The 23,160-nt window shown below is 37.3% G+C and overlaps 1 protein-coding gene across 3 annotated transcripts in view; it reads right to left on the reverse strand.

The window, feature by feature from the left end:
- ZFYVE28 (zinc finger FYVE-type containing 28) overlaps window positions 1-23,160 on the reverse strand; it is a 159,460-nt gene that overhangs the window by 8,516 nt on the left and 127,784 nt on the right. For 2 of the 3 annotated variants that reach the window (XM_074865610.1, XM_074865608.1), the window contains 3 exons: window positions 8,516-8,670; window positions 7,829-7,945; window positions 6,086-6,190 (listed from right to left, as the gene is read on the reverse strand). In XM_074865610.1, the coding sequence (XP_074721711.1) occupies window positions 6,086-6,190; window positions 7,829-7,945; window positions 8,516-8,670 (377 nt within the window). The remainder of the gene's footprint in view (window positions 1-6,085; window positions 6,191-7,828; window positions 7,946-8,515; window positions 8,671-23,160) is intronic. The other variant, XM_074865611.1, reaches the window with a different exon arrangement.

Below are 23,160 nucleotides of genomic sequence, written 5' to 3' on the forward strand. Positions count from 1 at the left end.
AAGCATGGAGCTTTGCAGTCTGGGGCTCAAGCCTCCGCTCTGCCTGACTCAGCACGACCTTGAACAATGACATCCTGTGTCCATTCTGTACAGGTACATGATCAGCAACTCATTCTTTGGCAAAATAATTATTTACATAAAATGGAACAACTCTGGTAGAAAACACTGACTTCCACTGGGATATAGTTCGAATCTTCACTTTAAATCAGATGGACCAGAGACTTGGATCTTCTGTATAACTGTTACTAGGAGTCTTTCTCTGTAAGAGCTACCAACCATTATAAACTTGAAGCAAGTTGATAATGTAGGTCTACATACTACATACCAGAAGAACACTCACTACATGTATTTTTAGGGCAAAAAAATTTCAAACCTAATCAAAATCCCAGCTATGTCACTGTGGACCTGAATAAGCCTGTGCTTTACAGTACCTTACAGGATATTTTCTCCTCCTGCAATGAAGTCTCAACAAGTTCCATGCGGTGCTGACAGAGAGGGAGTCTTCAAAGAGGTAAAAGGCTCTCAGCAAGTTCTTAAAATGTAAGTCAGATCAAATTATTGCAATACAACCTAAAACCTGTACAAAATCCTGTAATTTTACATGCGTGATTAAATATGTTCAGTTGATTATAAAACATTGCCTCAATATGGAAAACTTGATGCTAGATTATTCTCTTGCAGGGTAAGCAGAGCTGCTGAATAAGGAGAAAGCAAAAAGTTATGCAGACAGAGTATGTTTGGCCACTGAACTGTGCAACAATTTAACTTCTTTCATTTAGAAAGTGTTGCTGGTCATCATTATAAATAATAGAGTAGCCATAGGCGTGTAGAGGACAAAGGAAAAATTGAAGCATTCAGCTAGGGTTGACAGCTAATTCTGGACTCACGGTGATTAGATTCTGCACAGACAGTAGCATGGGTGGGTTTTCTTGACCTTGTGACTTCTTATTGCAACAAGAACAAGAGCCTGAGCCTTGGGACCATAAATTACTGAACTGTGGTCGTGCTGCTGGTTGGAGAGCAGGGAGGACTTGTGACTAGACAAGAGCTGGTGGGCTGGAATATTACAAGATGGAAAGGGACCAAGGAGAAGTAGCGTGCTGTTCGCAGCAAACAGATGCTAACACCATTTGGCACAGACAGATATTTGTACTGGCAGCCACAGCAAATCCATTACGGCTGGAGTTACAACTATGTGGTAGCAAGCAAGGCAGTTCTGTATAGATGCTAGAGGGATAAGGAGTGAAAATGAACGTATGGTTGCAGAGAGAGGTGCAATGCTATGGCAAATATTTTCATGGAACACAAACAGCTTCATAATGCTTTCTGTTTTTCCTTGAAAAAAATCTTCTGATATCTAGATGTCTCATGCTTATTTCCCAGACAAGAAGTGTAACTCACTTTTCTTAGCCAGCCTGCAGCTTCTTGACATTGACAATTAAAAATTTCACCTTCCCTCAATCACAACAAATCTTCCTGAGTAATAAATTGCCAAAAATTACATGTATGGTCAAAACTCAGATTTGCCAAAGTTCACTATTAAAATCATCAAGCCAACAAAGATAAACATAATGCTCCCAAATAGGGTGAGCAGGGGGACTTATGCTTGATCACATTCACAGATTGATAAAGAAATAAATACATAAAAATCCTTATCAAGACAAAAAAGAAGTTACTCTCTGTGTATACCTATGTATATATATGGGAACTCATTGGCAAATACAAAGCATTTTTTGTGTTGGGGCTAGAAATACCATCCCAGACATCTAAATGGCAGAAAGACATCAAACTTCTACTTCACTGATGTTTGGGGTTTTTTTTTAAAGCTGTAATACACATTAAGAACAACGCAGCTCTGTCCCAGCAAGGATACATTTATACTAGGTTACCTAACAGTAATTTTCTTACATTTTCAAATGTGGAGGTTTCCTTTAATTCGTGTGTGACCCACGCTACCCACTCTCAGCCCTGTGCAAACTTCGTGGCCAGCTTATTATCCAAGAGTGGTTTGTCCCAAACTGGAGCTCAGGAACTCTCCAATAACCTTCTCCCCATGCTGCCTCGTAGCTCACCAGGACACAGGGAGAAAGGCATTACCACAAAAGGTCCTGGAACACAGGCCCCTTCCGCTGTTACTGCAATTCAGAGCAAGCACCACTGGTAGCAAAGAGCCCAACCTGCTTTTTTCTGAGCAGCTGCCACTAAAATTTTCTCTGAGTTTATACACAGAATTTTGTCCCCACTGGCTGCCATCTCCATAATACAACCAGGGCACGAAATTTTACTATATTTAAAACTTATTTACGGAATATTGTATAAATTCATCTTACATTCTAGGAAAATATAAATGTATTTGTTTTACATTCTCTCCCTATAAAAATACAGCACTTGTTATACTCTATGAAGTATAAATATATATGCTTCCTTGGAAAAAAGTCCTAGACCATTAGGACAGCAAAGATGAACATATAGACCATAGGCTCATCTGTCCTTTCAAAAATGCTTTTGTTTTGGAATGCCAATTAATCTCTAGTTTACTGCATTTCAACCTTCAGAGGGTCACAGGATTTAACTCTTACGCCCTTTCCAATGTCAGTTTGCTCATAATAAACACTCATATTTGTTTTACAACCGAGACCAGCTGGTGGGTTTTATATACAGCAAGAATGAGAAATCTGACAAAAACAAGTGATTCATCTTCATAATCTGAGTAGAGGCTGGAACCTTCAGTAGAATCTTAAAACTACTCATTTATTTGTTCAGGTTGCTGGGCTTGCTTTCTTTTTTTTATTACCATTGATTGGATGCAATCTGAGACATTTGGTACTTTCAGTAAGAGGGATTTATTTGATAAATGGAAAAAGCTTTCCTGGCAGGTAGCTTGCTGGACTTTCTCAATTTGATACATGCTCATGTTCTGCCACAATGGCAGAAGGGAGGAGCTAGTGGTGTGCTCATTTGCTTTAAATTGTCTTCACTTTCAGTTGAAATCATTAAGAGTGACCCGAAGTATAGAAATGACGTACAAAAAAGGATGTAATTAATTTTGGTGCAATGCTGTCATATTGGTGCAACGTTCTCAGACATTGCATTGAACCCATTTACAGTGATAACTGCGGTATACTCCTGTTGGTGGCCTGTGGCCCAGATTTGGCCTGGAGGACAAACCCATCAGGCTTGCTGCAAGAAATAGGGCACAATGTTCATGCAACAAAGGTTGCCTTAACCACCATACATCTTCCACCTGCACTCAAACATCACCCAAAGCCAGAGGCTGTTGCTTCCACAGTGGCCAGCAAAAATGAGGTAGGTGGGAAGGGGTTGTAAGAGGGAAAAGGCACATGGCTGTTGAGATTAAAATATTGCTGTAAGTTTATGCCTCATGTTGGATGCCTTAGGGATAGCAAAACCATGTATCCTCTTAACTATCACTGCATACCTCAGTAGAAGAAAAATCTGTACAGCATTGCCAGCAATGACAACTTGTGACCTGAAGGGACAGGGGCCTGCAGTGTATTGGAGGTGAGGGGACAGAATGGGTGTTTCTACAGTTCCCACAGATTCAACAATTGACCCACTTAGATGCCCCTTTTTGTAGACCTTTTGTGGTTTGTTCTGGTTTGGAAGGTGGAGCTCATCTCCATGCTCCCCAGCACCCTCTGTCTCTTTGTGATACAGAAAATTCTTGCAAATGTGAAAGCCAAATAACAGCAGAATACACTTGTTAGTTCACATAGTGAGAGGAGCTGTGCTGATGTGTACAAGTACGTATTTACAGCATAACCACTTACAAGTCAAGTAAGACTCCCAGGGAGAGTCTGCAAGGAGATTGATTCCAACATGCCCAAGCGTTCCCAGTGAGCAAGCATGGGTATCAAAAGCAGAGTAACTGCAGGAGCACTGGCTAACTGGCTGTTTAGAGGATGTGCTAGCATGGGAAAACATTGTGCCAAGGCAGCCAAGTTCATTCTGGCATCCAAGTCTACTTATTCAAAAGGGACTTGGTTATCCCACAAGGCTCTGCTTGCCGTTATGCAGGCATATCTGAAGCACCTGCTATTTCTGAACAAAGATGCAGGCAAGAGGGCTGTTTTTGCTCTAGTTATCTGCATATGCTATTAATACTACACGTTGGGTTTTACCATTCACTTATGGCATGGACGTAACTGATTCACACTGCCCGGGTGCTGCAGGTGCCTCCGTAATTCCAAAGATTCCCCTTTACTGCACTCCTATGCAGCCATAACATCACCTAAGCACCCACACTGTTGTCTTCTATTTCAGTAAATAACATCCCAAGCCATAGGCTGTACTTCTCCAAACAGAAACCTTCCCTGTGCCAACAGAAGATGCCATGAAAAGCTGAAGAACCTTAAAAGCCGAGTAACATGCCAGGAAAGTGAAGTGACTTTGTTGTGACAAAATGTACATCCGCTGTGAGAAGGTTATTCAGCATCCTGCAGTTCAGAATAACCTGCTTTCAAGTTCTGTAAGTCATATTCAGAGTTATCAGGCATTGATTCAAAACAAAAGAATACGAACTGAAACGGGAGAGAATGAATAATCTCTTGCATTCTTTTCCAATACAGACTATACATGGTAAGGATTTAGCTTCAAGATTTGTTCTTTACTGCACCTTCTGTGACATTCTGAATTATGGCACAATAGAAAAATCAATTAAAATGACTACTAAATAGTTCCTTATTTGCCACCAAATCATCTTCCTCCAGAAGAGATAATATTTCTACAGTGCATTACACATGAATTAGCCTTACTGTTCTAAATAGATTCGAGATCCTTTAGCCAGCAGCTTCAGAAGAAGGGTGAGCAAGCAAACTATGGGTTTTATATAAGCACAAAATACCTTATAAATATGCAGCATTACTCTAAAACCTAATCTTTTAAGAGGTTTTCCCTCCCTCTGTGATGTCTGATCTTTACTACAAATGACATGAACCAACATTACTTTTCTGTTGGTCACCCCCCCTCTGCATACAAGCAGAGATGTACACTGCTTAGTTCTCAGTCATCCTGCATTCAGAACCTCTCACTGGAAGAACAGCTGTGTATGTGGACAAATAGAAACCACAGATCAAAGTTTTAAAGCACAGGGAAATTACTGCATACTTGAATTTCTGGGAAGCTCAGATACAGTTTCACAGTTGACTTGCATTTCTCACTTGACCAACAGAGATACCACCGCTCTGATAATTGGGCTCCTGGTGTGCTGAAACCACCACTTAGCCCTGAAGATCAAAGCTGATTGCCTTCTTGTTTGCTCCATCTCATACATTTACTTTCTCTTTTCTTATTCTCTGATTGCAAGTGCTCCAATATCTTTTAATCCTTTTTTTATACAACATTTACCATACCAGGGAAATAGTCCAGAACTGAGTCCTAAGCACTCCTGCAGCAGCTCAGATAAAAAAAGAAAAAAAAAAAAAAACACTTTTGAGCTCTCAGAATGCTCAAGTCCTGACCAAAACTTTTGAGATTTACATATGCACTTTCCTTCACTCTTACTACGTATGCAGTGAGATTTGAGTAACCTCAGCAGCCTTACCTAAAACTAACTTTTTCTTTGAAGTAATATGGTGAAGAATATGAAAATAACCACCAAAATTTTTTGATCAAAGACAAAAATCAAGAAAATACAAAAGGTACTTTTACCATGGGAAAAAGTAGCACCTCCACATATAGCAAACAACATAAAAGATCTCTTTAGATTTAGCTGAGACAACCTTACTTAAGGCTTTGCATTTTACACAGCCCTCTGAAACTTGTCAGATGTAATGTCATACACCATATTAAAGCCTTTACTATACAGAACCCTTCTCCACTGATACAAAGGAATTCATACTGATACAACAATTTGTAGACCAGCGCTTCATGAGGCTGTTAGAAAAAAAAATCTGAAAGAAATACGCTCAGTTTATCATCTGACTTTGACTCTGAACAACATTTTATATGACAACATTTTATAGTCACTTGCCAGAGCCAAATTTTAAGTTTCTTTTCATTTTAATGATTACTTTTTTCTACATCAGTGTTGTCTCATTTTACTTCTCAGAAGAAAAGAAAGTACCTTCAAAGTCCCCATCTCTGGCTTTTGCTGCAAGTTCTGAGGATGATATACTTTCTTGACATAAAGCACAGTCTTCCAATGCTGCATTCCTTAAACCCTGATTAACTGTAAAACAAACCAAAAAGTACTCAAACTCTCATTTTTCCAATTTGCACTTAAAATATTCATGTTTGGATTTCTGGGATTAGATTACAGTAGCATCTATATGTACCTTTTTAGACTTCTTGCTTTTTCTTTGCCCTGACACAAACAGTGTTTTAAAAGTCTCCTCTACTCTTTAGAATGACAACAGAAATGGAGGATGCTGCTATTACAGGACATACAGTCCTCTTCTAGCAGTTTAGCTGCATCCTGTCTTTTATTTCCCAATTCTTAACTTGGATCCTTTACAAAGAAGTAGATTATGAGAACAACCAGAGATTCCCATGGTGAATCACACACATCAAATCACAGATATCAAAGAGAGCCTTCATCCCAAAAGTCCCTGACTTATTTGCTCATTTTGTTTATGCTTACTTTTGTCAACACCTTTTAAAGTGTAATAGTTCATCCATAAGAAATTATTCCAACCAAGTACTGTTGACTAACATATATTTCCTAGTGATAATTTATTACAGCTCCAGTTTCTTTATTACTCTTATTTAAATGTTCAGGAGCTCTTTGATCCTCTCTTTAGCAAGTCTAACTCCATTTTTTTTTTCCCCAATTAAAAAAACCAGTCTCAACATTATGACATCCTGCCACCTTAAAAATGTTGTGGAACTTTCAACCAGAAGTAATAGAGGACTAATGCATGTTGTGCAGAGTTGGGTTGGAGGTTTTTCTGCTAACTTCAACCAATTTTTAACTTAGTGTTTCATATAAAATCTTCAGTGCTTTTAAATGAAACTGGGAGAAAGGTAAAGTGAAAGTTTTCAACCATGAGGAAAGGGAGAAAAAAACCCAGCTCTGATCACCTTCAGATGCTGATAGTTCTAATCATAACGAAGGACAAAGGTAATTGCAGTCTTGCTGGGATGACACGGTTATTTTTAGGTAAGTTAGAAGACTTGCCTCTTTGAAAAAAGAAATAATCAAAATGGTGACAGAACAAATGTCTTGCATTGGCTCATGATCTAGTTCTGGTTTGAATTCTAGATAAATAAGATAATGAAAAGTGAATATTTTTCTATTTTGAAGCCAAATTCAGCATTCTGCAATTTCTTCAGGACAGGCCAGATTTCAGCATCTTATTGAGCATTCTCATCTTATTGTCTGCTTTTTTTACATAGCTATGTAAACTTCAGAATCAAAACACAGGCATCTTGGTAAATTAAAACACGTCCAGTGTGAAACAATACCGGGGGGATATGTGTGTGTGTGTGGTGTGGGGGGGTGGTGTGTGTGGGAAAATCTATGGAGTCCAAACCCCGCATACATTATGTTATGACTATATGTGCTACAAACACTGTTCTGTTATTACATAGGAATATGGAAATGAGCAGATGCACTCTGAAGGCTCTAACTCTTTCAACATTTGCCTCAAGGCATACTCCTGTGTACCTATACTTCCAGTGACTTCAACCTGTTTACAGTCTGTTTCCATGACTATTTTTTAAAACTTAGGTCAAATCACTATACAGTGAGTCCTGTCAAGAAGTTCACAAAATGTTAAGGAAATTCTAGTCAAATAGTTCATGGATCCCCATGAGGTTACCAGCAGAAATACAGAACTATACAGAACAAATGTTTACATCTGTTTACCTTTCTTTTGTTTTTCCTTGTCTTCCGTTTCAGGTTTGGTTGCCATAACTTCAAACAAGGTCTTTAAGATACTTCTCAGATCACTAGCGTAGTTTGTCTGCAGTTGGTCAGCAACGCCTAGGAGTTTGAGAAAATGGGTAAACCATTACTAGACTATTACACCGCCCTTAAAAAGTATTTACATTTGCCCATTGCTACCAGTAATGGCCTCAAATTTATTTCTGAGGGGATCACTTGCTGCTCGTGTTAGGAATAAAAAAAATAAACATTTAAACTAATTTTCTATAATGGCTAAGTTACATTCTCATCCTTATGCTACCTGCAATTTCATACATATCTTCCTTGTTCTTTGGCAGGAAACAGAGATTCCTTTTGCATCAAAATACAACTGCTGCAACAAATTTCTTCCCTTGAGCACATAAGGGCATCACCAAGAAGAAAGAAGCACTTTGAAGTCAAACCTGTTGCATGCCCAACCTCTTCATCATTATAGGTTTAAGATGTCTGCATTGCTGATGCTGTAAGTTCCCATCAGGTAACAGGTCTTTCTAGACCAGTCTGCAGCTTAGGCCCCAAAACACAGCCTTCCTGCAACTTCATCTCTAGTTTGTTCTACCATAACTTTACGTGCACCAAAACAAAAGGATGAATAGTTTTTACGTTCAGAACAAAAGCCTACTCTCCTACCTGAGATACAGACAAAAAGGCGGTGAATAAGATCATTACTGCCATGAAATCTGGATCTGATCTTTTCTCGTGTCGCAATTTTAGCGGCCTGCAAAGCGAGTTGGATTTCTTCCTGATCGATGTCATCAGATGAGCAAGAACTTGTCATTAAACTGCTGTCAGACAAAAAAAAAAGTAATGTAAATCTTCACTCAGTTGTTCAGGATGTTCAGCAAATCCTAAAGGATTTATGACTCAGGCAAGACACTATAGCAAACCGGAACTAATTGCTGTAAATTCTTTTTGAAGTTAATCAACATGCATCTAATCACCATCACATTTGATTTTCCCTCTGTAGCATAGCTGCAAAAAACTTTTAAGCAGAAAATAATTTGTCTGTATTTTACTGCATTTTCTTTAGCTATCACAAAGTGCTCTGCCATTTTTCACATTAAATTCTTCTAGAAGTTCAGTCCTGAGAGCATAACTCCACCAAAAATCTGAAAGGGGAATATCAACCTGAAAATGAGAAGGTCAGTTCTGAAGTCAACTTAGAAATTTATTAATGGGAAACTTAATTTGAAAAAAAGAATTTCTGAATTATGTTACCTTAAAATAGTGAGAATAGAATCTAAATATAACCTGACATAAAAAAATAGAAAGAAGAGTTATAAAATATAATTTACACAGTAGAAAGGTAGATTAGTCCCCTTATATACTTAACTGTAGAAATTGCTGAAATGTCAAACTACTGTAAAAGAATGGCTCATCAACTCAAGAGATTAAAATGCATCACCAAATGTCCACTAGAGATTTAAATTTCCTTTTAAAAACAGATGCATGGTTGCCAGCATTTCTACCACCACACACTGCCTTTATGGAGAGGAAGCTTGAAACAACCTGAGACTGCAGGGACACTTTGGTGGGAATCCTGCTTCTTCAAATATCAGGAATTATGTAAACTATTTGTAAATCCAGCTGTATTTTGGAAAAAAAAAAAGTACTTGGGGAAAAAGTAGCCCTTTGCCAATGGAAAAACCCTTAACTGGGAGTAGAACGCAGGATGTAATTACATTGAAGTCCTAAGGATTCACTGTGTTGACTGAAGATGTGCCTTCTTACTCAACTACATATAGAGACAGAAACACTAAACCATTTTCACCACATATTGGAAAGAAATTAATTTCTCCAATGATACAAAAATTAGAATATTTTACTTAAAATCATACCTTGGCTGTCCAAAACTCCAGCACTTTCTACTATGCAGACAACTACTATGTTAAAAAAAGTTACTGACTGCATAAATAGCATGCATAATGAAGTAGTTTCTAACATATTCTGAGTTTAATCTGCTTTCATTAGGTGCTGAAACATTCACCACCTTGCAGATCCCATCCCTATGGCAATATGCATGAACAGTTATTGCAGGATAAGACATGTAGGTAACATTTATAATTATTTATAACAAAATTTTATAGGATAGAGTTTCGAAATTCTACCTGTAGACTATACAGGTAATCCTTTAAAATGTAAAAATGAATTTATTAGGTTATACAATCTTAAAAGCCCTAGTAAAAACAGAACTGGAAATAAATAAATACATACTGGAGATTAGTTATTGATCAAAATATCAACGGAAAATGTGTAGCGTGAGTACTTTAACCGGCTTCCCATCCTTTCAAAGACAGAGTAAAGAGCAGGCTTGCAAGACATTCATTTTGTTCATGTTATCTACTGCTATTAACAAAAGCAAATTCTTGTAAAAAGGTGTTAGTTCTATGTTTACAGTTCCATCTGCACCACAAGTAAGAAGGTTTATTAAGATACTGAGAACCAAGTGAGAATTATCTCTCTCAATTTTTCCTTTGCTTTTCCATAGGGAGTATAAAATATATATATAATAGCAAGCCTGTCAGTGTGGAAAGGTCTGTGTTCAAGACAATGAAAAGGTCATGTAAGAATGTGGTTTATGAAGGAGTAAACTGAAAGGTAGTAAGAGCCAGGAAGCAATTCCTGAATGGCAATGGTATACAGTTAGATGATTGTCTGTTCACACAAATGCTCACATACACAGATAAAGGAGTTGGTCTGCCTTGTAACTTGGCTAAATGAGGTCTACATTTTTTTTTTTTTTAAATTAATTGATCTTATAGTGCAAATGTGTGTTATCACTGTAAATTGATCTCCAAGGCAAGCACGGACCTCATGACAGACACAAATGCAGTCTGTGTGTGTAATTATGTAACCCCTATACAATGGCCTCTTGGAAACTCCCAGTAAGCAAAAACCTCAGTGCAGGGGAAAGCAGGGGTGCCGATTCAAGGATGACTCTTCGCTTCAAATCACAGTTGAAGAAATATTCCAAAGTAAGTTGTTAAGTGGGCAGAGAGCTATGAAGAGTGCTTTTCAAGAATATAAACTCCTTGGTCCTTACCTGTTTTGCAGAAAGGAAGAAAGGCTCATTCCACAATTCTGACCAAGCTCTGACCAATTTTAATAACAACATTTGCCTTTCCGAGTCTCCTCCAACTGGGAGGAATGAAGTTTTACCTATTTCCTAATTCCTCCAAGGAATGTGGTTTGACCTACTTCTGTTCCAGGCTATTCTGTGTTAGGTTTTGTGGTGTGTCATTAAGACTGGTCATGCCACACCACAAGACTGACTTTTTTGTCCTAAAAATCCCTAGCACAGAGCACATACAAATTGCTTCAGCACTGTGGAATGGAAGGTCAACATGTATGCACACTCACATTTATAACATACTTTTATATGTAGAGTCACATGTCAAGTACAATATCCACATAAAAGAGGTTCAGAATAGAAGATACTTTGCATTTGGGATTGCTTGTGCCACTGCAAAGAGAAAAGTGAATGTTCCAGAATAATTTAAAACTGGACCTAAGAAACACTACAGAGTTAGAAACAATTACTCTGCCTTTACCATCAGGACCAAGTTAGATTTAGACAAAAATGATTTTCAGAGAATGACTAATGACCATCTGTTTCTTACTTTAAAATGCATCTTGTTGTTAGAGAACATAGCCAGAAAATTAGTATTGTAGAGGCAGTCAGAAATACTGTTAAGAACAGAAACATTGCAATTGTTTCAGATAAACAGGAAAAGACAGCTTTTCTTGTAACAAGGTATCTCAAACAGCAGCACTTGCATCTATGCAAATATTGAAGATACTAATGATTTTTAAAAATGGATACTACAGAAAATAAACCTGAATTTTTATCTACAGAGTTCAGCTTGCTTGTTCTCCAAATTATTCTTTCAAATAAGTTATTTTTTTAGTTCAATAAGGAATACCTTTCCTACTTGGCTTATCTAACATGCATAATTTGGCTCAAAATTCTCAGCTGATACCAGATGTGTAGGAAGCATTTCATTAATATCAGACTACACTCAGATCTGGAATGTTTAACTGCTGATATGTACAGAATCAAGCATCACTGCAGAATACAAATAGCCATACTAAGATCCTCATTTTCTCAACTTCTTGGTTGAAGGGAACCCTGCATTACCCGAGAAATGAGGTTAAGAAGAGATAAGACCAAAATAAGCATGGAACTCCCCTTGCAAAATATTTATCATATAAACAATGCTCACATGTATTTGTTTTTCAGACTGTAAAAACATTGCAAAGTTAACATGTCTGAAGGTGAATATCAAGAAATAAGATGTTATGTCAAAGGTGGATTCCAAACAGGGAATCTGCTTATACATGATAAAAGAACAGATACCCTTTGGCAGATACAATTAATTAGCTTTTTACCTAACTTGGCTAGCATTTATCTAGCAATTTTAAAATTACTCTCCATTTGTCATGTTAGAAGAGTAGCAAGCTTCTCTCAACACTTCAAAGATGCATTTCTAGAGCAGTTACTGGTCTCAAGGTTTGACTGTAAAATTAGTCAAATATGTAAAAGCAAATAAAAGCCAATACAGTAATTGTACATAATGTCACCTTTTACCTGTAAAACCAATCTCTTCACAGCTTTTAAGTGCTAAAAGATACTTGTGAGCCAGGTTAAGCAGTAGTATCCATACAGAATGGAAAACAGGGCAGGAACAAGGTTATGACTGACAGTTTCAGAAGTAGCCAGCCATTTTAGGTAACCATCGGTGATACTGTAGGCTTTGAGGTGTATTGTTGGTCATTGACACTCATCCAAAAACAGTAAAAGCAGCAAAGGCTAAAACCGAACGAAGTCAAATGATACAAAGTTGGTCCAAATTTAGGTATTTTACATTTGTGCTCAAAAAATAGTCAACAGTGGTAGAAATCTATGACCACTCATAGATGTTTCCTTCCAAATTTGTCTGGAAGTCTTTGTTTCATTAAACCTAAATTCTGCTCTGAACTGAATGCAGAATGTATGAGATTCTCTGAAAGAATTTCTCATTATTCACAAACTCTCAGAATATCTTAAGTATCCATTAAATATACAGCAGTGGCAGATTAAAAAAATGTAAAAGCTCACTGTATCCCACGTAATGAATACAAAGAAATCAACTGAATTATGTTTTCAAAAGAATAATAGAAAACTTTTTAAGAAGTGGTTTGGTTTTGTTTCTTTGTCTTTAGAAATCTTATATCAAAAGCAGTAGGTGGTCACTACTTGCAAAGGAGAAAACCCAACACACCTATTCTACTATATATGATGCAATTATGGCACCGAATTTAAAAGGAAAGTAAGACCACCTTCTAAGTCTCTGAATTCAGGCAAGGTTTTTGATTACAACTATTTTTCAGGTATAGATTTCAGGAGATTGTCAGTGGTGCCTTTAAACTGAGAAGGTTCAAGTTCCAGCAAGACAAACTCATCCCAGCTAAATCTAAGAACACACTTAGAAGTCTGATGAACAACGCTACAAATGTTTACTAGAAAAGCGTTAACACATAATTCAGTGACCATCCTTACACCATTTATATTACACAAATACCTGTGACATCAGTGATTCCTATTCACTTGCTCTAGAAATCTCCAAACTACACAAGCATAGACAGAAGTAGGACACAACTATTTGCAACAAAACAGGTAACACCTTCCTGCTGTAGCATGAATTCAAAGCTTGTGAATCCACTTCACAGTGAATTAAAAATCCATGTATTAAATGGTACCATTCTGATGCAGGTGTTTACCCACTTTGCAAAAGGGGGGTACGCAGAGGGATGCATTTTGAGACAAAAGTTGCTCTTACAGTAGCAGCCGAGACCCCTTTCTATAATAGGGAAATGTGAAAACTTTGCAAAAGGTTTTCTATGATTTCACACATTCCTATTGACATAGAAGGCCACTGCAATTATAAACTATGCTGAAAGTTTTTACAAAGTGACAGTAGTCCAATTCTTAAATATCAATTATAGTTCATTAAAAAAATTGATGAGACACTGCCCACAAATGATAAAACAGTGTGGTTCTTTGGACTCAAATGACACCAATTCATTTGCACTAGTTGGCCTTAATGAATCTCTCATGTCCATTACTTAGAATGTCACACATTTTGAATAACTAAGATAAAGATATATACATGTATAGCTATATCATGTACATGAATTTCCCTATATATATATGTATGTATATTTTGAATATTCTAGTTCTTACAATATTTCTCAAAAAATATTATCATGAGCTCCCCGGCTTTCATTTTTGTTCATACAGATTTTAGCTAATGGCCACCTTATGCTCTGTGTACAATATCAACTTTTTATCCAACCTATATTTAAGATTTTCTTTCCCATTTGAATTTTTTCATACTTTAAGTAAATAAAAATTTCTAAACCAACTTCAGTAACAGGTACATTCATCCCACTGATATTTGTGTAGGCTGTAACTGGAAATCCCACCACTAACCTGTCAACCTGTTTTTCCCAAGCTGTTACTGTTACTTTTATACTTCATAAGGCTGTAGTCAACTCTGAGTTCCAATTTGAAAAAAAAGGATGAAATAGTTGCTCCAAAAGCCATCTAAAAGTTCAGACAATAGTTGGGAAAAGAGAAAGGTTGTATACATGAGGAATGACAAGAGGAAAGTGATAGGGATTTGGTAAGAGAAGTATGACTCCATGGCAGTAAAAAAAGTTACTACTTCCCATTCTGCTTTTTGTATACCTCTGGCATTTCTTTTTGGATAACCTCACAAGAAACACAATAAACAGCAGGTTAAAACCCTTTGGTTTCTAACACGTACTAGCTTTGATACAGTTCAGAGGAAAATGGTGAGATTAATGGTTTCCTGCAGTTATTTTAAGACAAGGGGGTGGCTACACACTCTATTTTAGAGTCATTTAAACCAAATCCAGAACGTCTTATTATTTCAGTAATAGCATATAATTATTTAGCTAAGGACTATATTTTAAGGAATGACCCCAGAAGCTACATTTAAAGCAGACTAAGAAAAGCTTTAATTCAGAACTTTATTTCTTGACTTTTTAATCCTAATATTTTAAGTCAAGAGGGTTTTAAAATGCAATCTCTTAGGTATTTTCTCCCTATTTTAAGAGAAAAGGCTACAGAGGGGAAAAAACCCCAACCTCTGAAGTGTTGACAAGGCTTCAGAACTTTGTCTTAAGAAACAAATAATACAACTGCATGCAAATCCCTCCACCAGTCTATGCGCCACCAGAAGGAGTGGTCTTGAGCAGCATTATCACATGTATTAGTGATACCCAGCGCCATACATGGTAGGACATATGCTAAAAGCCCCATCTGCTGTCAGCCTTCTGAATTCCACAGTAAATTATTTTTTATTCACTGCAAGATTTGCAGAAGCCCCTTCTTAGCTTCTTTTGCCCCAGTAGAGGTGGCCAATCCAAGGTCAGCTGATTAAAATAAGTAATTTGGCTAAGGGGATTAGCCATGCGTCCTAAATGATACCTTCCATCAGGAAAAATTCCTGAGCATTGAAGTCTACTGAATTTGAAATCAACAGCAACAACTTCTGCTCTGCACCCTGGCAGATTCTGCAGCTGCCTACTCGGTTGAAAGAACATCTTGAATCCTTCCTCAGCTCTTCAAACCTCAAACTGCAGAGCATTCTCACTGTACTTACCATGTTGGACTTCTCAAAGAACACAGCTGTGGAAGCAGCATCTTGCTAAAGAGATCCACCATAAGAGACTCTACCTAGACAACTGGTTTATTCAAATTCATTACCACTCTGGCCTGGGTTTTCAGAAGTATGCAAAGATACTGTATTTCAGATGGGAATTAAGATAAACAACATTGCTAGTGCAAGGTTTATCAACTTTAACAGTGCTCTCTCACAAATTGCTTTTTTGGTCATCATAGATAAAAATTCGTAAGAGTTCATATGAACAAATAACTTAAGAGCATTATCAACAGGCCTGCTTTCTAACCATCAAATTGGATGTCAAATCCTTGCAAGGTACTTCATTTACTGTTTTTCTTAGAACTGAAACCAAAAGGGATAAATCTTGCAAGATACAAGTACTGTAAAAGTCAATAAAAATCAGAACTGAAAATATAAAGTAGAATATTGTTTAGACTCTACTAAGATTTTCTCAACTCCACCATGACTTTTTTTTCCTAACACTTCCTTGTAATCAAACATTCATTTAAAGCTCTCAAACGTTCACTCACAGTGCAAAAGGACAAATTATGAGATTAGAGCACAGAAATACTTAAACTTCAAAAATAATCCTGAACTAGAAGAACTGTAAGTGAAAAACAGAAATTGTGTAGTACTTATGAAAAAATGGTATGTAGTACCAGCTCTGGTATCTGATACAGGGATAGAAATGCATCGGTCTCAGCTTCTACACCTTATCCAGAACTTGACACAGAACAAACAGAACCTGGATACAAATACTTCCAAGGGTAAAGAGTTTAATTTCATTTCATATAGCTCTTCAGCCATGTCCTCTGCAATATGCAAGCAACTACTGGCATAGTAAAAAGTGAATTAATTTAGCATCCCATTCCAGCAGATACTCTCGAGTTGCAGCTCGTGGCAGACAAAGATGGAGAAGCGGCACTGAAAAACATTTTCCACCAAGAGGAACTCTAAGGGATAAGGAAAGTTATTAGCACAGCATTTTCATATCACCTCCATCAATTCCCTCAAAAAATAATACAGAACAACCAGCTGAAGCATTAAAGTATCCTAGGGTCTAGGAGAATCCCACAGGAATGCCATATCCAGCTATGGAAGTCAAAGCTAATTAAAGTATTAGGTGGAGTCTTAAAATTTTAATTAGAATAGAAAGTTTTCTCTTCATTTTTCACCTTCAATGCAGCTGCAAGTATAAGGAAATCGGCTCTTTTTTCCTTCAACTGTGGTTTTACGACATGTCTTGGTTTTAGGCATTGCAAAAGCTCTGCAAAAACTGAGGTTACTATAGTGATTTTAGTTAATTACACATAATCTCAAAACTCCCAAACATGCTATTCTAAGGGTTTTTCTGGGGGAAAAAAACAATCTGTAAAATAAAATCTAATTTCTGAAAGCTAGTAATTTTTGTTCTATTAGTAGCATAGGGAACACCAAGTGACATTCAGCAACAGATTTTTACACATCATTAAAATGAACACGATTGTAAATGTGTTCAAATTACTATAAGTGAAAATTACAAGTGAACTATGTAGAAACAAGAACACAAACCCATTATTAACACTTTTGTCAGTCTCCAGGCAGATGATATGCCACCTGGAATACAGCCCCCAAATGGCAAATTTTGGGGTGTCTATCAATTTTGCTAGAACAGACTTATTTCCTCTGCCACTGATGCTAGTCAGCTTAAAATACTAACCTATTTCTTGATTTACACAGAGAGGAATATATTTTAGATTTAATTTACTTCAACCATATTGGATATTTTAACATTGCTAAAATATGAAGTTTACCATTTTAATAGGGAAAGATCAAAAAACTTCAAACAACTGAATTTTCACCTTCCAACTGTAATAAGCGCTTGTTAACAAGTACTTCACAGAAGCTCCCTGGGTTATTCCTTGAGAAAATAAAATCTGCATCAGTTACTTGTTACTGAAGACAAAGATATGCATAAAATATACCCAAAAATACCTTGTGGAATTTCCTAAAAGGGAACGTTATAGCAGAGAAAATGCTGCACCATTTGGAGATCTGATTTTTGTGTCTTGCAGGGTGAAGAACAAGATAGGCATGAAACATATCAAGAAGAATCCTGGCGGTGAAAAACTAGAGACATCTGCTTCATTCACATATGTCTCACTGACTAAAATCATAAGCAAAAGCTGACAGACCTCATCAATGCTGACTTTTTGTTTTACTGGTACTGCTCAGTGGTTATTGGGGCAAGTCATTTAGCAACAAAGCAAGAAGACTGTACACAGCAGCCTGTTTATGACTGTATTAATATGCATATTAATTTCCCTCACACCGCTTGAATGACACAGCTATACAAAACAGCACAGACTTACAGTGCCTAAAACATACAGTTTGCAGTTCAACATCATTAGGCAGGAACAGCATCTATTCTAGAAGTCATTCTGATTTGCTCAGGGTATAAACCCCTTTCTCTTCCCACAACTCTTCTCACTGAGCTCTTCATTTCTGTGATTCCAGTACAGTACATGTAAAGCCATTACCACCAGCCTTTTTCTGGTTATGAGCAGTTTTTCCATAAAGAATTTTACAGAAAAAAAGGGGAAAGAAAATCTACAGTAATGCATTGCTCAAAACAAAAATGTCAGTACCAAACATTAATGCAGAATTAATCTGTCATTTTACATAGCTTAAATATAACCTGTCCAAGTTAACAATGGTAAAACTGCAAGACAGGAGAACAAGAGACACAGCTGATCAGGTAGACTGTGACATACCAGTTAAAACACGTTGTTAAGGTATTTGTTGTCCTCCACCCTATCACCTACAGGATCCCCAGAGTAGTTGTGATCTCATTATTAAAACTTGTAGCTTTGATAGCACAGCTCTGGACCATGAGATGAAAGAACTGAATTCTCCTAGTATAATTCACAGTCTTGGTGAATGACCAAGTTATTACTCTTTCTTATTCCTCTTTGAGGCACTGAGTTCTACTGATGAAAAAGCACAGTATAAAAATCTGGTTTTGTAAGAAACTGTCCACCCACCAGAACTTCACTTGGCCTGCAAGATGGGCAAGGAACTGGCTCATAGGTCACACTCAGTGCTGATCACTGGATTTTACTCAGGCTGGCAGCCTGTCACAAGTGAGGTCCTCCAGGGATTGATACTGGGCCTCATGCTATTCAACATCATCATAAATTACGTGGACGATGGGATTGAGAGCACCATCAAGTTTGCTGATGACACCACAGTGGGTGGTGAGGTGGATGCGTCAGAAGGCAAAGCCATCTTACAGAGAGACCTGGACGGGCTGGAAGAGTGAGCTGGCAAGAACAGTATGGAGTTTAACAGAGACAAGTGCAAGGTCCTGCAGCTGGGATGACACAACCAAACAGGCCAGGGTCTACGTGGCTGGGGAGCTGCCTTGCTGAAAGGGACCTGGGGACCTGGTAGACAACAAGCTGAACAGGAGTCGGCAGCAACAGGCTGCTGCAGCCACGAAGGCAAATCGGATCCTGGGCTGCATCCACAGGGGCATCACTAGCAAAGAGAGAGACATGATCATCCCAACGCACCAAGCGCTTGTCAGGCCACACCTGGAGGACTACTGTGTGCAGTTCTGGTCTCCACAATTCAGGAAAGACACAGAGAGACCGAAAAGGGTCCAAAGAAGGGCCATGAAGATGATGGAGAACCTGCCCTACAAGGAGAGACTGAAGGAGTTAGGTCTTTTTTCCCCTCAGAGAAAAGAAGGCTCGGGGTGGGGGGAAACCTCATCACAGTATTCCAGTATGTAGAGTGGCTACAAAGAGGACAAAGGCTCTTTCTTCACAAGGAGCCACATGGAGAGGACAAGTTACACCAGGAGAGGTTTCATCTTGATATAAGAAAGAAATTTTTTACACTGAGAAAAATCAATCACTGGAACAAACTCCCCAGGGATGTGATAAGAGTCCCCATCGTTGGAGGTTTTCAAGCTGCAACTGGACAGGGTGCTAGAAAAATCTCATTTAGGCTCCCCTTCCCATGATAGTTTGGACCAAATGATCTTTTGAGGTCCCTTCCAACCTGGGCTATTCTATGACTCTGCTCTGACTGGCAAGGTAGCTTCCAACTGTCTCCTACAAAACACCCTCTATTTCTGAAGCAGGTAATCAAAATTTCATCTCATTTATATACTAAGATAACCTTCCCTGCCTTATTTCACAAGTGTGTTTATGCTAACAGGGATATACTCTAAATGTGTAATAAAGTAAGCAATATCCTTCAGCTATATCCAGCAAGCCAACGACCTTGGGCTCTCCTCACATGTATGTAAATACAGATACAGCTATATAAAATGTCCCACTCTACTTGCTGGCAGAGTCTTGCTGTTTTGGCATAGACTTGAGTCACAATACATTGCAGATACCTCCTTTTGCAGACTGTAAATAACAGCCTAAAACTTCACCACCAATTTTATAAATGCCTAAGTCTGTTGAAAAAATATACCACAAAACACCAATATTTAAGCCATAATGACATATCTAAAAAAAAAAAAGCGAGTGCTGACCAGGGAAGTCATCTACTATATCATTAAGGTTAGTTTTTATAGTTAGTATTTATATTTAAAGTTATCATTTATTGGCTTATCATAACCTTTAAATGAAGAAGTAGGCTTTACCATGTACTCTAGGCAGGTAAACACTTGAATACAGATTCATCAGTATTTCTTCCTCCCATGCACTGTCTTACACCAAAAACTCCAATGAAGCTTGAAATCATCTAATTATAACTACCTTGTTCTTCAGTTGTCTCACTTTCCCTCATCATTCCCAAAACACCACTTTTCTTCCATTTTCTAGCTCCAGTCTTTCAAAGAACTTAGGTTCATGCCTGACTTTAAGCATATCAAGTTATCTCATTCTGTAAGCTTATGAATAGCCTTCACTTATGTTTCCACTCAATTAATGGCTATATCAGGATTTTGCCCAATAATTCATGCATGATGAAAGCTGACAAAGTCCTGCAGTTTATTTTTAAAAAGCTACTGACTTTACTACTTCCAACACTGAAATGGATAAGATTCCAGCACTGTTTTTTATTAGCTGCCTATTTACAATTCAGTAAGTTATAGTTATATTAAAAATTGTTCTAAAAATTACATTTATGAAAAAAAATTAAAAAGGAAAAACTGGATGGATTGTTTCCTGGAGCTAAGATAAACAATGGACCAATTGCCACTTCCCTGCTGTAGTTAAACATCTCATTTTCACTCAAGTCAACAGCATTATTCAACAGTCAGACTGATTTAACAGAAAACTTCCGCATGCTCTTGCGAGTCTGCATAAAATCAGAGTTTCTCTGAAACCTTCTGAAATACATGGAATATCTTTATTCTTTGCTGAGAAAGCTGACTACCAATATGGGCATCTCAAGTCTGGATACTGCTTAATGAACGTTTTTCAAAAAAAACATCTTCTGAACTGGGCTGAACATTTAACTTCCTGACCATCAGACCTCTGAGACTTGAAGGAGGAACCTTTTACACAGATCAGGTACCTATGAAATAATAAACCTTTCCTTAACAAAATCATGAGAAGCATTCTGTACCTTTTTTTTTTTTTTCAATTTGTGCTCTAGAAACCTTGAGCAAGGTTTTAAAATGTTTTTCAAATTACTGCATGAGCACAGTCAGTAATCAGAGCATGCAATCACAGTTCTCATTTAAGACTGAAAATCTTTGGCCCAGATGGATTTCAACAAATTATACGCTTAACCGAGGTTTCCGCTTTTCTCCATTGACTAAACAGGAAACCTTCGGCAACAAGACTTCTAATTTAGGTATATCAGTTTGGTGCCTAAAATTAGGTGGGATGAATATAGCTCAAAAAATTACACAGCACTGGTTGATGATGGAAAAAGTCTAAGGCAGTAAATCACAGGCTGACTTGAAGCAGCCTCCTTTAACAGGTCTCAAATGGTTCCTACAGTGCTAGCAGCTTTTTTCTCCCAATAAAAACCACAATGGCAAACAATGACCCATAGGTTGAACAGTGTTCTGGGATCCAAGGAGTGGGAATTTTCTTCCTGATTCATCATTTGAAAAACAATAAATGTATACCTATATAGAATTCCATATATATAATATTGTTTCAAATCCATTCAGTCTACGCTATTTAATACGTTAGTAGTTCAGTTCAACACACTCTGCTACTCTGGCTAAGTTGGTTTTGCTACCAGACCCAAATTGTTTGAAGGCACTTGGGTATTTCCAAAACATGCTGCGATCTGACAACACAACTGTGAGCCTCAGTGTTGATTATTTAACATCACAAAGGAATTGTTTATGATTCACAGGAGGTTGAAAGGCCAAATAAATGCATTTCAAGAACTCTACATTTAGCTAATTATTTTTCAGATAAAATTGCAGATTTAAATTTCTAATTGTTGTTAAATGAAAACAGCAAGAAATTAAGTACATTAAAATGGCACCTTTCAGAGGAAAAAGAAACAATAAAAAAATCAATGCAGGTATTTTGGATATGCACATGACATCAGGAAGAACTCTAATTTCAGAAAAGCACATTTTGTAGAGGTTGTCTTTGCAAGGAACATGCTTGTTGTAGTAAACAAATGATACAAATCTAGACAAGTTCTTTAATAGCCAAATAACACTCAACAGGGGAGCCCCTTAAAAATAATATATAATACAAATAGATGTACTGAATATTACATTTCTATGCACACAGATCTAGGAACATACTACTGTGAAGCAGACTCCTGAGCGCTTTTTTTTTTCTTAAGTCATTGAAAGGAGTTTAAACTTTTTTTAAACTAAGTATTTCAAAAGAGGAAGTGCATATCAGTATAGTCAAGTGGGCACTTAGCTTTTTTTTTTTTTAATTGGATCATAAACTACAATAGCTACATCTCTAGCAATATCAATCAGATACAGAAAAACAGGCAACTTAGATTTCTTGCACGACACCCAGGGATGATATAATGCTGTAGTTCAGTGGACAAGACCACAAATGCATATGTACAATTACTGCCTTATAAATCAAACATCAAGCAAAACAAAATTTGAAAAAAGGGAAAAGAGAGATCTAATTTACCTAAGCATCGATACAGTGGCAGCTACAATACTAACTTACAAAGGCAGTCCAGTTAGGCCTTGAAAAGAGGAGGTGCATCTAAGGAATACTTACTTATTCTCACTGCTCCAGTTATCCCTGAAGAATAACTGAGGTTACTTCTATTGTCCACTCAGACATCCCTGTGTGAAATAGTCTTTGATGTATACAGTATTTAGAAGAGGGCAACTGTTGCATGCAGGTAAATTGTTTATTTTTGGAAGAACAGTCAAAAGGAAATGTGTTTCAAAATTAAACCACGAAAAACAGTTTTAGTTGCATCTTTCTGCCCTTATTTTAAAAATATGAAACTAAAAAAATTGAGCCTGAAAATGGATACATCCTAAAAAACCAAAATTATTATATGTACTATTTCCTCTATCACTATTAGAAAAGAAATTTCACCCCCTCTTTCTATCCCCAACCCTAGACAAAATTTGGAATTCCTGAAGTTCAAATGAAGTGCTGGGTAGAGATAAACAGATGAAAA

This window comes from Strix uralensis, chromosome 4 (assembly GCF_047716275.1).
Source record: "Strix uralensis isolate ZFMK-TIS-50842 chromosome 4, bStrUra1, whole genome shotgun sequence".
Taxonomy (NCBI): domain Eukaryota; kingdom Metazoa; phylum Chordata; class Aves; order Strigiformes; family Strigidae; genus Strix; species Strix uralensis.